At 41.3% G+C, this 14,020-nt stretch overlaps 1 protein-coding gene across 5 annotated transcripts in view; it reads left to right on the top strand.

Moving 5' to 3' along the window:
• RPS6KA2 (ribosomal protein S6 kinase A2) overlaps positions 1–14,020 on the top strand; it is a 316,658-nt gene that overhangs the window by 121,818 nt on the left and 180,820 nt on the right. Inside the window, exon 1 of one of the 5 annotated variants that reach the window (XM_074863009.1) lies at positions 13,021–13,550. The exons of the other annotated variants lie outside the window; for them this stretch is intronic. Coding sequence (XP_074719110.1) covers positions 13,452–13,550 — 99 coding nt within the window. The 5' untranslated portion in view covers positions 13,021–13,451. Of the gene's footprint in view, positions 1–13,020; positions 13,551–14,020 lie in introns of those variants that run through there. 5 annotated transcript variants of the gene reach the window in all.

Raw genomic sequence — 14,020 nt, 5'->3', positions numbered from 1 at the left:
CCGCTGTGTACGTAAAGTAGCCTGAGAAATAAACATCTTTGGTCCCAAGTCAGGGCAGTGTATGAAGTAATTCATAGCAAAAAACGTTACTTTAGAGTTGTAAGACGCCTTCGTAGGTCCAGCAGAACACCTCCCAGCATGCATGAACCAAAGGAAGGAGGCTTAGGTCCAGTTACAAGCTAGATGTATGCCATTAATATAACAAATAATTAACAAGACTTTGGTTATAGTGGTATTTCTAGCTCCAAAGGTGTTAAAGATTTTGCCAAAATCCCCAAATCTTAAGACTGTCTTTTAAAAGGGCACTTTTAAAAAAACTTATGTTTTATGTGAGATTAAATACTTTTCAGCCTTTATTGTGTATGACATGCAATCTTCAACCTTTGTATGTCTGTGTACCGTCATGTCTAACCCCATCCCCCCTCTCATTTCACAAAATTTATATTCTTTTGGGGGAAAAGGAAGACAACATACACTGCCTGGAGGAACATCTTCAGCATCAGAAAGGCATTACTGTGAGAGCTTCTGAAGGAGTGATCTTGAGACTGCTCAATATTTTCATAAATGGCATCAAAACCAAAGATAAGAAAAAGGTGAATTTGCTGATAGCATAAAATTAGGAACTGTCAACAATACAGAGAACTGCATCATTGTTTCTGTCACTGATTCTGTGATTATTGCATAGGAAAAGTGGTTGATGCTCATTTATCAATAAAGCACTGGGACAAGTCAGGTACTGAAGAAAGGAATTTGTCTCACTCTAGCTGCCTAAAGTTAGGCATCTAATCAAAGATAATTGTCTAGCCTCCTTTTGCAGTCAATGTAAAGGCATTCCAGAAGATCACAGAATCATGAAGATTGGAAAAGACCTTGAAGATCATCTAGTCCAACCATTAACCTAGCACTGACAGTTCCCAACTACACCATATGCCGAAGCGCTATGTCAACCCGACTCTTAAACACCTCCAGGGATGGGGACTCCACCACCTCCCTGGGTGGCCCATTCCAACGCCTAACAACTCATTCTGTAAAGAAATAGTTCCTAGTATCCAGTCTAAACCTTCCCTGGTGCAACTTGAGGCCATTCCCTCTTGTCCTATCACTTGTTACTTGGTTAAAGAGACTCATCCCCAGCTCTCTGCAACCTCCTTCAGGTAGTTGTAGAGGGCGATGAGATCTCCCCTCAGTCTCCTCCAGACTAAACAACCCCAGTTCCCTCAGCCACTCCTCGTACGACATGTGCTCCAGACCCTTCACCAGCTTCGTTGCCCTTCTCTGGACACGCTCGAGTAATTCAATGTCCTTTTTGTAGTGAGGGGCCCAAAACTGAACACAGTAATCGAGGTGCAGCCTCACCAGTGCCGAGTACAGGGGTAAGATCACTTCCCTGTCCCTGCTGGCCACGCTATTGCTGATACAAGCCAGGATACCATTGGCCTTCTTGGCCACCTGGGCACACTGCTGGCTCATGTTCAGCCGGCTGTCAATCAACACCCCCAGGTCCCTCTCTGACTGGCAGCTCTCCAGCCACTCCTCCCCAAGCCTGTAGCACTGCTGGGGGTTGTTGTGGCCCAAGTGCAGCACCCGGCATTTGGCCTTATTGAAACTCATACAGTTGGCCTTAGCCCATCGCTCCAGCCTGTCCAGATCTCTCTGCAGAGCCTCCCTACCCTCGAGCAGATCAACTCTCCCACCCAACTCGGTGTCATCTGCAAACTCACTGAGGGTGCACTCGATCCCCTCGTCTAGGTCATCAATAAAGATGTTAAACAGGAGTGGCCCCAAAACCGAGCCCTGGGGGACACCACTCGTGACCAGCCACCAACTGGATTTAACTCCATTCACCACAACTCTTTGGGCCCGGCCATCCAGCCAGTTTTTTACCCAGCAAAGTGTGTGCCCATCTAAACCTCGAGCAGCCAGTTTTGCCAGGAGAATGCTGTGGGAAACAGTGTCAAAGGCCTTACTAAAGTCAAGGTAGACAAATAGATAAATAATTCCTCTTCCCCTTTGCACCTCAGAAGATCCAAAGTGGGGATCTGAGAGCTTTCTGTCTCTCTCCATTGAGTACACAACAGGTGTTGAAATCCCAGTTCAAGTACACCACTGAGAAAGATGGGGTTTGTCTCCTGCTCAGTTATAGGGCAACAGTGAATCACAACTCTGAAATAATTGTGGAAAAATTGAGGAAAACCCTGAAGCACTTCTTGTGATGAAGAACTTCTGGTTAATTCTACTACCAAGGCTCTGATCAAACCTCTTCTGTTCATGGCATCTACAAGGAAAATGAATATAGACATGAACAAGTCTAGGACAGAGCTGTCTATTGGGACACAAGCATGGAGAGGTGATTGATTGAGAGGCGGCTAAAAGAGCCTGCTGTCATTTAGCACAGACAAATCAAGACTGGGAGGAGATATTATTACCCTTTAAAAAACAAAATTTGCTTAGAGGTAGGAAAAAAGAATACTTGAGTTAAAGAAAGGTGCTGGCATAGGAGCAAAGGATTTTAAGGTGGTTATGGTGCGTCAAGGCTAAACACTAGAGTGAATAGGAAGTTGGGTTTCTAGACAGCCTCCCAAGGGTAGCAGCAAATACTGGAAACTTAAGTAACTGTGTGATTATTTTGTGATGGCATTAAACCAAGTTTATAAGAGTTCAAGCAATTGGTATGTTGATTGGCTGCCTGTGGTTACATCCGTGTTTCATTTGATAGTGGTTCTCAGATTCACTGAGCAATGTGCGTCAAACGCATCCAAACTGTAGAGCTCAGGTCACATCATTTGTATTCACGTTGATGTCTCAGACCTGTAGCACCTAACCTGTACTCAAGTTCTGCATGCACAAGTATAAGTGCTAGTTATGTACAGAGATTTGTAAGAGGTGCATGTTTGTGCATGCAGTTATACAGATGTAACAGAGCATGGAATAGCCTGACAGGAGAAGTGTTAGCAGCCATGGAAGATTGGATCAGACAAATGCCAGAAAATATTATTCAGAAAATCAATTATTGTGGTGCCAGTTAACACCCCTGTAATTTTCAGTCTTAGTTCTGCACTACACTTCCAGTGGTTGCACTTCTGCACTGAAGGGGTGCCCAGTCAATTCCAGTAGGTTTCTTGGCTTTCCCAGTGGGTGGGCTTGGCACCTCTGAATCAATTAAACAGCAGTGTAGCCTCCTGAATTACTGTAGCGCAGCTATGGGTTACTCATCTCACCCTTTGGGATCTTTTTCCTTTTAAACAATCTGAGAACCTTTTATAGATTCAACTTTTTGGAAATGGTAATGCATGATTTCAGTTTTTGTATGTGTTTAGCAAGTTCACTTCTGCTAGTTTTATAATAGAGAAAAATACTTTAGGACATTTTAAAATGCTCTTTCTACACCAGAGCTATTATCTTAACCTTTGCTGTGATCTAAAGGGTAGTTTGATGTGGCCTACTTAGTGATTCCAGTTCTTTTGGGCCAGGCAGCAGTAGCATGCCGCTTTCATATGTGGAAAGCAGGCAGTTTATGTTGGTGTAACCCATTCCTGCCAATGAAGAAGACAGAGCCACCTTGCAAGCACATGTTCCTGCCCTGAGCACAGGAAAAAATACTGAATAGGCACAGATATTTGTATAGTGAATCAGATCAGAGAACTGAACTGGTTTAAAATTAACATTCCAGGTGCTTTTTAACTTGGACCAGTGCTCCAGTTTGGTTCATCCTGTGGCTGTGTGAATCGTTGTGCTAACAGAGAGGAAGAAGAAAATGGTGGCCTGGAGATGGCAGAGTGAGGCCACAAGTGATGGCTTATGCTAGAACTAATGATATCTCTCTTGCAAGCCAAGATCTTTTTGTCTAAAACACAACAAACCTCCACATAGCCTCCAAACCCACCACTAGGCCTGTGAGGAGCAGGTGGCATTAGCTTCACTCCTCCTTCCCATGAAGAACTTTTTCAGTTCCTGTTTTTCAGCATCTCTTACAGCTGCACCTATCTTGCAGCAGGTTAACTGGGCCAGGGCAACCACTTGTATTTTCTTCTTCAGTGAAATCTGATGTTTCTCATGTATTGCCATGACTCCAGAAGCTAATAGATTTTAAAGTCAGGTGTGCTAGGAGACGCCCAAAAATACTGCAAAAATCAGTCATGCTACTAAAAGGATTTCTCTCTGTCTTTCTGTGACCAGCCTAAGTGTTGCTACATGACAGGTATAGCCTCCAGAATGTCCTTTTCTGATTCCTTTTCTCTCATATTTCTTGTATGTTTTCAGACGTCCTGAATTCCAGGGATGTGCCATAAAATAGTCCCTAAAAATCAAGTATGACAAAGCAATCCTACTTCCTTCAAGCTAAAGTTTTGGGGGTTTCTATTATTATTTCAGCTTTCTTGATTTAAGATATGAGTGTTGAAGGTAAGAAGTAAGGCAAACATTTGAAGAGAAGATCTGAGGAATAGGAAGTGGGAGAAGAGATGAAAGAACTAGAGTGTGAAGGAAGAGAACAAAGATATTGTAGATGTTAAGAACATAGTAAAATCATGGTAATAAATAAAACAGTTCTGAGTCCCTAAGATGTACAGCTGCAAGGCTCTGATGTGCCTTTTGAAATGCTCCTTGATGGCCTTGCTTGTGTCTTTTTTCTAGGCAGCCCAACCAGAGCAAGCTGCCCTTGAAAAGCTCTGTGGAAGATGTAAAAAGTCTCTGTTGTCTGTAATGGAAGGAGAAGGGAACCTTGTTACAAGTTTGTGTAGTAATTGCATTATTTGTTCCTCACATTCAAGGTACGCATCTGTTTTCTCCTTTAGGAGTTGAAGCAGAACAACAATCTCACTCTTTGCTGGTCTCCTAATGGGTAGATGTTCTCTAAACATCAGATTGCTGGTGAAGTAATAAATTTAAGATTGCTGTTTTATGTTAAAGCGTGTTTCATTTTTTTTGAATACCAGTCGCTGTATTTAGGTAGACAGTTTCACTTGGAAAGAGTCTTATAACGTCTTGGCCACAGGTGTTCATTGTGCCACATAGCGTACTAAGGAGGACAGCAGAAGTTCTGTAGGATTTTAATCAATGTATCTAAGGGTATGAATAAGCATTTGAACTTCTATTAAATGGTATGGCTCTCTTTATGGTGGAATTAATTGTACATTTTAATCTCTAGTTGATGAAAAACAGACAAAACAAACTGCCAGTTTGGCATTGCACATACAGGAAATAGATTCTTGTTTCACATGTATTTGTGTTATATGTAGTCAGTGTTGCTTACTTCTGTCTATACCTCATATTGAAGTATAGGGTTATTTCAGGGTATGAAAGGATATATTTAATTTACTGAAAGATGTCAAAGGCTTTAATTGATTTAATACGATGAGTTGGCATTTCTTTGTCTGCTAGGTTGTCATTAGGTTAATCAAACATTTGGATGTGGTGTATTCTGCATGTGTTCTTTGTAACTAATTTCACACACTTGTGTGAGTAGGAAGACATATACAAGATGTTGAAATGTTTTCCAGTTATTTGTTGAAGCCTCAGTCAAGAAGACTTATCTCCAGTGTGGGCAGAAGCAGTTATGCAAAAAGAGCATCATGTACTTCCTGCTGCCTGGTGGCTTAGGTGAGAGAAGTGGCACTACAGTTAAAGAGAAGGTGACGCTTTATGTAGCTGAATTCAAATCAGGAAAAGATTATCTAACATATTGAAAACATCCAAATTATAACAGGCTCTAGCCTTGTAACAGCAATCAGTCCTAAACCAGAGGATGAGACATTCCATATGGCTTGTCTTTCTTGCCTTTACCTAAGATGCTTTCACTGAACTGTAACACCTGTCTCCAGATCCACATAGGCCTCGTGGTGAATGGAGCCCTGTTGTTCATCCCTGTGTCTTCGGACAGCTATTGGATGGAGGCTGCTTTGCTTTGATCCCAAGTGAGCTGCCTACGCACACACTTCTACAGTGGAGTGCTGCTCTGAGGTTAAACATGTGGAGCCCAGGGCATGTAGATGTTTTCAATGTAAACATTTCAAAGTTTCATAGCCAGAGAATTTAAGGTTCTTCAAGGTCATACAAAATAGCCTCAGATATAGAAGAAGGATATTAATTCAGTTCTAAAAACTTGGGCTTTATTGCTTCATAATATTATCAAATCTTAGAGTGGCATAAGTAATTTTGCTCGTACTATTCCCATCATTCTCAGTTTCTGGTGCTATGAAATCCTGATGCAAATTTCTTTAGCTTTACTATATAAAGTGGATGGAAGCTGAGTTAAATACTAGTTTCAGTTTGTTAGCAGTAAAATGGGACATTGCGCTATATTGTTCTAGGTGAATTAAGAAATCATTTCATGGTTTTATAAATATCAGCTGGAACCTAAATAACTTTTTTGAAGGTTAAAGTGATTTTGCATTAATTTTTTTTCAGTTTCACACTTTCTATGTAGCTTTTCAGTGAGTGTTAGGTATGTAATATTTTGAAACCATCCTATGTAATTTGCCCTTCTACATGGAATGCCTACCAAGGTAAATTTGCATATCTTACTGGTTTATTCTTTTTTGACACTCACAGTTAATCTGTTTCTGCAAGCAAAGCTACCAAATATGTGCCAGGCTTAAACTGAAATTTTGGCTGTGATCATTGTGTTTATTCTGAAAGATCTCTCATGCAGTGGCAGAGTGCTCCAGCCCCATTTTGTCAAAGGAGATTTGAAACAGAGAGGTGACTAAACTGCAGTGCAGGTGCAAACCTTTGGAGGCCTGAGTTTACACACCCAAAATCAGGAATCTCACTGGAGTGCTCTCTGGCTCGTTTCTGGCTAAAAATACCTGGGCTTTCTTCAGTGCAGACATGAGGTGCCAGTAAGAAAGAGTAAGAGCAAAACAGTGCAATCCATGCCCCCATTCTAATAGAGGCTCAGGATGTGACTGGGATTTGTACATGCCCTAGAGCTAGATATAGCTAGACAATTCAAGGTTCTTCAAGGTCATACAAAATAGCCTCAGATATAGAAGAAGGATATTAATTCAGGTCCCTCAGCTCAACTAAATATGATGCTTTTTGTCTACCTAGTTTGCTTTTGTGCCTTGGTGTGTAGTTTTGTTAGCTAATAGAAGGGAAAAATTTTACCTAAAATTGGTATGTTCCTGAATAAAGTTTGCAGGCCTCATTCTACACTTGTCTCTCTCTCAGGATTTCTAGCTTTTCTGCCTAGTGCAGTGTCAGTTTGGTCTGTCAATGATTATTAAAAATAAAAATGAGGGTTTTGGTAAATGTTCCACACGTTATTTCTCCTGTTAGGTATTTGATATCTTTCAGAGCCTATCAAGGTAAATTTGCCTATTAGCAGATTTCTAGTGAATTCCTTTTTAGTATTGTTCATGGCTAGTCTGAATAAACAGTAAACATATGCTGTGCATAATGAAATTCTTCTATCCAGTTCTGTATTGTATAGTGTTCATTCACTCAGTGTGGATTTTCATAAATATTCATGTGATAAGACTGTTCATACTTCAATTACCAAGTAGCACCCTTCTTTCTAGAAAACTTCTAGTCCGTTATAAGACAACAGTATGATTTTCTGCGTATTATCCAAAGGCAAGAAAGCAGAATTTAATCTTCAGCAAACTCCTTCAACAGTACTGGAGCAGAAGCTTACATAATATAAAGGAGATTGGCTTTGGGTGTTCTTTGCCTTATATTTCTGTCTAAACCACCCAGATTCAACAAGACCAGTATACAGTATCAGCCAAGAAAGTAAAACTCTTGGTGACATCAATAAAAAGAAAAAAAGAAAATTGAAGCTGACACTTCCTGGCCTGTTTTCAATGCAGATTGCTAGACAACCTGATCTCCATCCTAGAAGTAGTCCACAGCCAACTGACATGTATGTGGCCAGTGATGCTGTTGCACATTTGTGTGAGTCTGTAAGCAGCAAAGCTCATATGGGAGCAGTCAGTACAGCAGTTGTGACACTTGCCAATCTGATGCTCAAGCGTTAACACAAGATGCTTTTGTGAGAGTTAAAACATCTGTCATCTGCTGAAAATTCAGTCAAATCTTGTTATCTTGGAGATAGTACTTCTGCAGCAGTTCCAGTTTTCCCTGCACAAATAAGAACAAGCCATATGTCCTCATAGTGCTCCCTGTTTGATATCTCTGGAAGTAACACTACTCTATCATCATGTGACTAGTGGGTGTTTAGCAGGGATTGAGGAAGTAGATTTTTAGGAGACCCCTTCTGCACCAGCATGACACATACAGAGATTGTTCGCCCTCTCAGTGCCACTAAGTAATTTTTTTTAATCTCATCTGCTGAAGTAGTCTATTACAGAGAAAAGTACAGAAGACTTTCAATCTAAGATGCTTGCTTAGATGCAAAATATTGGTTTCAAATCTATTAAGAACTTATTTTGATGCCTAGTTTTAAGAACATTTGAAGCTGTTGAATGGAATCCACTAATTGGAACATCACTATGTTGAGTAAAACTGGTCTTTTCAAAGCAAGTAATTCTCTCCTGTGATTGCTGCAGTTGTATATTACTTGTCAACTTTCATATAATTGCCAATGTTTTGGACAATGCTTTTAGCAATTATGGAATTAAAGATATGTGGGTATAAGAGATCCTCTGTCTTTGCCCAGACTCCCAAAGCCTTGAGACTATGAGTACAAGATCAAACAGGTATTGTAGGTCTGTTATGTTGCTCCTTGGAGCAGAGAAGACTGTGGCTGAGGAGTCTGCATCTTGTCAATTCATCGGATACAGACAAGATGTATGATTGTGCTATTCTTCCTTCTGAGCAGTGATTTTAATTTTCAAAATGGCTGAAGGGGCCTGCACCTCCATTGGAATCTTTTAATAGTTCATACATGGGAAAGGTTGAAAATTACTGAAGTTTGTGACATACCTTCCTGAGAGAAGGGAGAATAAGCACTTTCTTTCCTGCTTATTCCCTTACATCCCCATCCAGCCGATGTTGCTGATCACTTATCACTGCTGGTGAGAAGCATGTTTGAGATGGCAAGCTACTGCATGTATTCCACAGTGCTGGCATGGCAGTGTATCCTTTTTTTGAGATAGAGAAAACTCCAGTCAAGTAAGTGGCATGCTAAACTGGACAAGGTGTTTAACTAGGTATAGGCTGGAGAGGCTGGGACCCACATTGGTATGCTGATCTAATGAGATCAAAGCCCAGGCATTTCTTTGAGCAAAGCCCATCATGTTTTTTTAAAAGAAACATCAAGAAAAATAACCCTTGTTCATTGAGGAAACAAAAGCCATATGGAAATTTGTCCAGCATTCAAGATCAGGAAACAGCAATCACTGAAAGAGTCATGTACTGTCTAATCACTTGGGGGAAAGTGTTGTTTCTTATTCTGCTCATTGGCTTCTCTTGGAAACATCTGCTCTTGCTCCTGATTTTCTTTAATGAGAGCATAAATGGTACTGTGTAATTCACCTTTTCTGTAGCATTGTCTCTTGGGCCTCTATTGTGGGAGTCTCATTTTCCCTTTCTCTGCATGCCATGTTCTGCTAATCTTATTTGTTCTGTCTATGGTGTTTGTGCCTCTGACACTTTCTTACTTTTCTCTGGATTTTTTTGGTTTTCTGATGAACTTGCTGAGGAAGGGCAGGTAATACTGATTGCATTTGCAAGGAATATACTATCAACTCGTATGTTTTTACTTTTATAGTGATCTCCAAATTTGCTCAAGTTAGCAGAGTCATTCTGGTTTTGCTCATAAATTGTTGATTCACATATAAAAGTTAGAAGGTCCATTTTGGAAATATGGCCTGTGGTGCTGTGTAATATAGCGATACAAAATTTCTCTCAGTAATTTTATCGTCCAGCCTATGGTTTGTGGTAGATGTCTTGGACGTCCGCATTCTTTGGTGCAAACAATTATCTCAAGTGACTTTGTTTCTTTAGAAATTGATGATTCATCCAGGACCAGCCACTGGCATCCTCCTTGCTTGGGTTGTGTGCAGTCTGCTTCGCTGCCCCGTGTGAATTTCCTAAGTCTGGGTTGTTCAGCCTGTTACTACTCTTGGTATTGTCCCTCTAGAGGTACATGTGAGAAAAGGACCTTTGGCTTTCTTTGGATATTAATTGGGAATTCTCCATTTATCTTTTAAAAATTGGGTCCTGGGATGTGTAATATCTAATTTCAAGTGGTTTCTATTGGAAAGTTTGTCTGGAATCCTGGTTTTGGGCTTTTTTTTTGTTTGCTTGTTTTTTTAAGCCTTTTCCCGGTTGAAGCAAACTTTATTTTGCTATTAACTTCACTGGGAGCAGGAGCAGCCATGGTCTTGTATTGATTTATTTTGTATTACACCAAATTTGACTCATTCTAAAAAGTATAATTCAGAATACTGAGTATTGCTGGTTGATGCCAATGAGTCATATGCCCCCTCCACCAGTTTTGCTGTTTATTCTTGTCCTCAGCAGAGACATTTGGTGGATTTCTTTTTCCATCAAGTTCCTCAGCAGTTAAAATTGCTCAGAGGGGAGCTAATAAATAATTTACAGCCATGAATTTCTAAGTGCAATGAATTTTTCACATTGTAGGTTGATTTGACAGTTGTATGTTTATAAATATAACGATGAATGTTCCAATTTAATCTGATTTATTTTTTTGCTTGTGCCTTTTTATTAGAGTCATTGGGAAAACTGGATATTGGCTGACTAGCTGAAAGTTTGAGTTAATATTTTTGAAGCATGTGAATGCAACGTAGTAGGATTTGCTCTTGAGGTATCTATCCCTATGCTTTAGTTTTACATGCTTATGTATTTTATTTTTGTATCTGTACTCTTATGTACAGTTTTGCAACTCAGTTGCTTTTGATTTTTACTGTTGGGAGATATGCTCTGTAATATCTCTATTGCTCTGCTCCCCGATAGTTGAAGAGCAGTGTCCTGGCACTGGTGGTTGGTTGTGCTTCTGTATTTAATCCACCTTGTTGAAAGGGGAGTAAGAAAGCAAGGAGATCATGCCTATTTCCATGCCTGTGTCTTGGCAGAGATGCAAAAAGAGACTTACCTCTTAAGCATGCTGTTTGTGTTAGTCTAACCTTTATCATCAAAGGCTAGCTTTCACTCTGGTGTTCACAATAAATTGCTAATACATTGTAACAGATTTTTTTTCTTTTTTGTGGTAAGGAACACAATTCTGAATATAGTAAGTGTACCTGATAGGTATTAAGTCATAGTCTGTGTAATCTTCTTGGAAGTTTATTACAAAGCAGGTGCATTTAATGGTGACTGCATGTCCTTGTATGTTAATGTACTATGTGCATAATGGGATGGGACAGTGTAAATAGTAACAGCCTGTCATATACTGCTTATTACATAGAGTGGAATAGTACCCTGTGTATTCAAAGCTGGGAAATTACCATCTCCTCTGCAAAAATAAAGATGTCAGTGCCCAGGTGTGACTTTGTTGTTTCTGTGATGGGAGGGGTTCAGGGAGTTACCCTGATCTTGTCTGATTGCTATTTAAAGTGGCTAACAAAGGTAAGAATGTGTGTGGCTGCCAGAAGCCTTTGCCAGCATGAAGCCTAGCCTAACTCATGTCAGGACACCTCTTTGCCAGACAGAGGGCAGGGCACAGGAAGAAGCAGTTTGACAGTTACACCAACCAAATTGCTTTCTTACCTGTTTATTGTTTTGCATGTCAAAAGGGTTTTGGTGTACTATAGATAGCTCATTTTTTGCTGGAACAGTTGCTTCCACTCCAGGATCTTTTGCCAGGAATCAATGCAACTGTAAGAGTGACAAAGGGCTTCCAGGCTTATCATGGTTTACACCGGGGCAGCACCTTGAAAGCAACCCCAGAATATACACTTCTGTTGCAAACCAAGAGAATTGGAGAAGTGATCAGAAGGAAGCACTGAGAAGAGAAAGGGATAAAGCAGATTCCCACTGTGCTATAGTTATCTTAGGCTGGGGGAAGACAGCAGTGGTCCGGGCACAGAAGAGTCAGAGGCTGTAGGAGATTACAGAGCCCAACACTGAAGGTAATGACTCCAGTCTGCCCTCCTTCTTAATGAAACCATAAATGCCAAAATATTTTTTTCTTTTTAAGGTCCATATAGACTGTGTGGGCTTTAGACAGAGGAGAGAGACAGAGAACCTGCAAACAAAGCACCTCGTCACAGGCATGACCTGCCAACATAGTTCATGGCAGAGTCCAGACATGCAATTATAGCAAAATGCATCTCTCTCTTTTAGAGCAGATTGACTGGAGTGGTATTGTCATTTAACCTCTGAGAGTCTTCTCAGGAAGAGGTGTCAGCTCTCTCTGGGTTTATTTATCTGAGTTGTTAATAAGTCATGAGAGTCATTCACCTTCTGTATGAGGTTATGGGAGAAAGACATGTCTGGGTGCTCCTTGGTAGTCAGAAAGGAAAGGCTGCCAGGGACAAGGAGCCCGAGCTGTGTGCGGCAGGCAGAGAAAGCTCTTCAGTCTCTGGATCACACTGAGATTCATTAGTTTTTGAAGAAAGGCTGAAAAATGTGATTATGTTGGGGAGGTGGGGGGGCAGCTCTAAGTGTGCATGCTTGCAGCATAGTGAGCAGCTCAAAATTACAGCCTGTAAATAGATGTACATATTTAACCTCTTAGAAGGGCTGTAGCTCCCTGCTGTAGTACAATAAGAATAGTAATACTTACCATTTAGATTGTGCTTTCTATTTTTAGAGCTGTGCCAGAGTTAGGTATTTTAATGTAAAGCGGGCGGGTAATCTGTGAACAGGATTTTAAGCTTTTTGATTTCGGGGGGGGGGGGGGCAATGTTGTTTTACATACTCCCCAGAATAAAAGAAGGTTCAGACCCTTCTGCTCTGGCAGTGGGGTCATGGCGTCTTTCAGCCTTCTCCCAGGAGAGACTGTCATGCGGGAGCTGATTTCTTCTCGGATCTGACCACCATAGCCCTCAGTAATTATAGCAGCGTTGAAATTCCGAGCTAAAAACAGAAGTGCAGCATGTGCCTATTCCCCATGTGATTCAGAAACCAGGAAATTGAAAGAGCCTGACTGAGAGGAGAGGGAGTGTAAAGCAATAGACACATCTAATATTTATCTCAAACCTGCTACGCCTGGGACGCAGGAGCTGTCATCTGCCGGAGCCGATTATGCGTGCAGGCAAAGCTGAGCCTGATTGGATGTAGTAGGACCTAAGGCGAGGGGGAGAGGGAGCGGAGCGAGAGTTCGGCTCGCCGCACCGAAATGTAAACACTGGAAAGCGAGAGGGAGTATAACGCCTTTATGTTCCGAGCGGCAAGCAGCAGGCTCCTATGGCTCCGGCAGCATACCTCTTGCAGGTCTAGCGGTGCCCGGCTTGATGAACAGAAGCAGCCACTTCGGAGGATCTCTTGCCTGTGGATATAAATAGGGGGCAAGCGGGATGCGCTAGCTTTCTCCGGCGGCGCCGCAGCTCCTTCGTGCTCCGCGCCGCAGCTGGGACAGGGCAATGGACATGAACATGAAGAAGTTCACAGTGCGTCGCTTCTTCTCAGTCTACCTCCGCAAGAAGTCTCGGTCAAAGAGCTCGAGCCTAAGTAGATTTGAGGTAAAATTCGCCTTAACTTTGTTAAATGTAGCAAATACCGTTAGGTGCTGGTAACAGAGATATAAGAGAGTGCCTGCTCTTACTGACGGGATAAATAAAGGTGGTCTTTCCCTGGAGGTGATGATGTTCGCACCTCATGTTCTTTGTTTCAGTGTAATTCGGTGCTTTTTCTCAGTAGTACTCAATACATTGCATAATATATTTAGTGTGTTGCTAAGGCTCCTTTTGTCAGCCTAGCAGGGGAGGAGGAAGCTGGTTCAGGACATCGTGAAGTTGTAGGAAATAATTACGGATTCACTTAAAATAACACAAATGGCACCATACTTTGCAATAGCCTCATATTTTAGTCTTCCTCTCTTGCGCACATACCATTCTCTCTCAGTGCCAGATTTCCAAATAATTAATCAATTTGCTAGTGACTTTTGTATATATGGTATGTTAGGGATTTTCTTGCTTGTCTGTAGATTCTC

This window comes from Strix uralensis, chromosome 3, assembly GCF_047716275.1.
Source record: "Strix uralensis isolate ZFMK-TIS-50842 chromosome 3, bStrUra1, whole genome shotgun sequence".
Lineage (NCBI taxonomy): Eukaryota > Metazoa > Chordata > Aves > Strigiformes > Strigidae > Strix > Strix uralensis.
The sequence above is the reverse complement of the archived record's forward strand: the minus strand, read 5'-3'. Positions and strand labels throughout refer to the sequence as shown.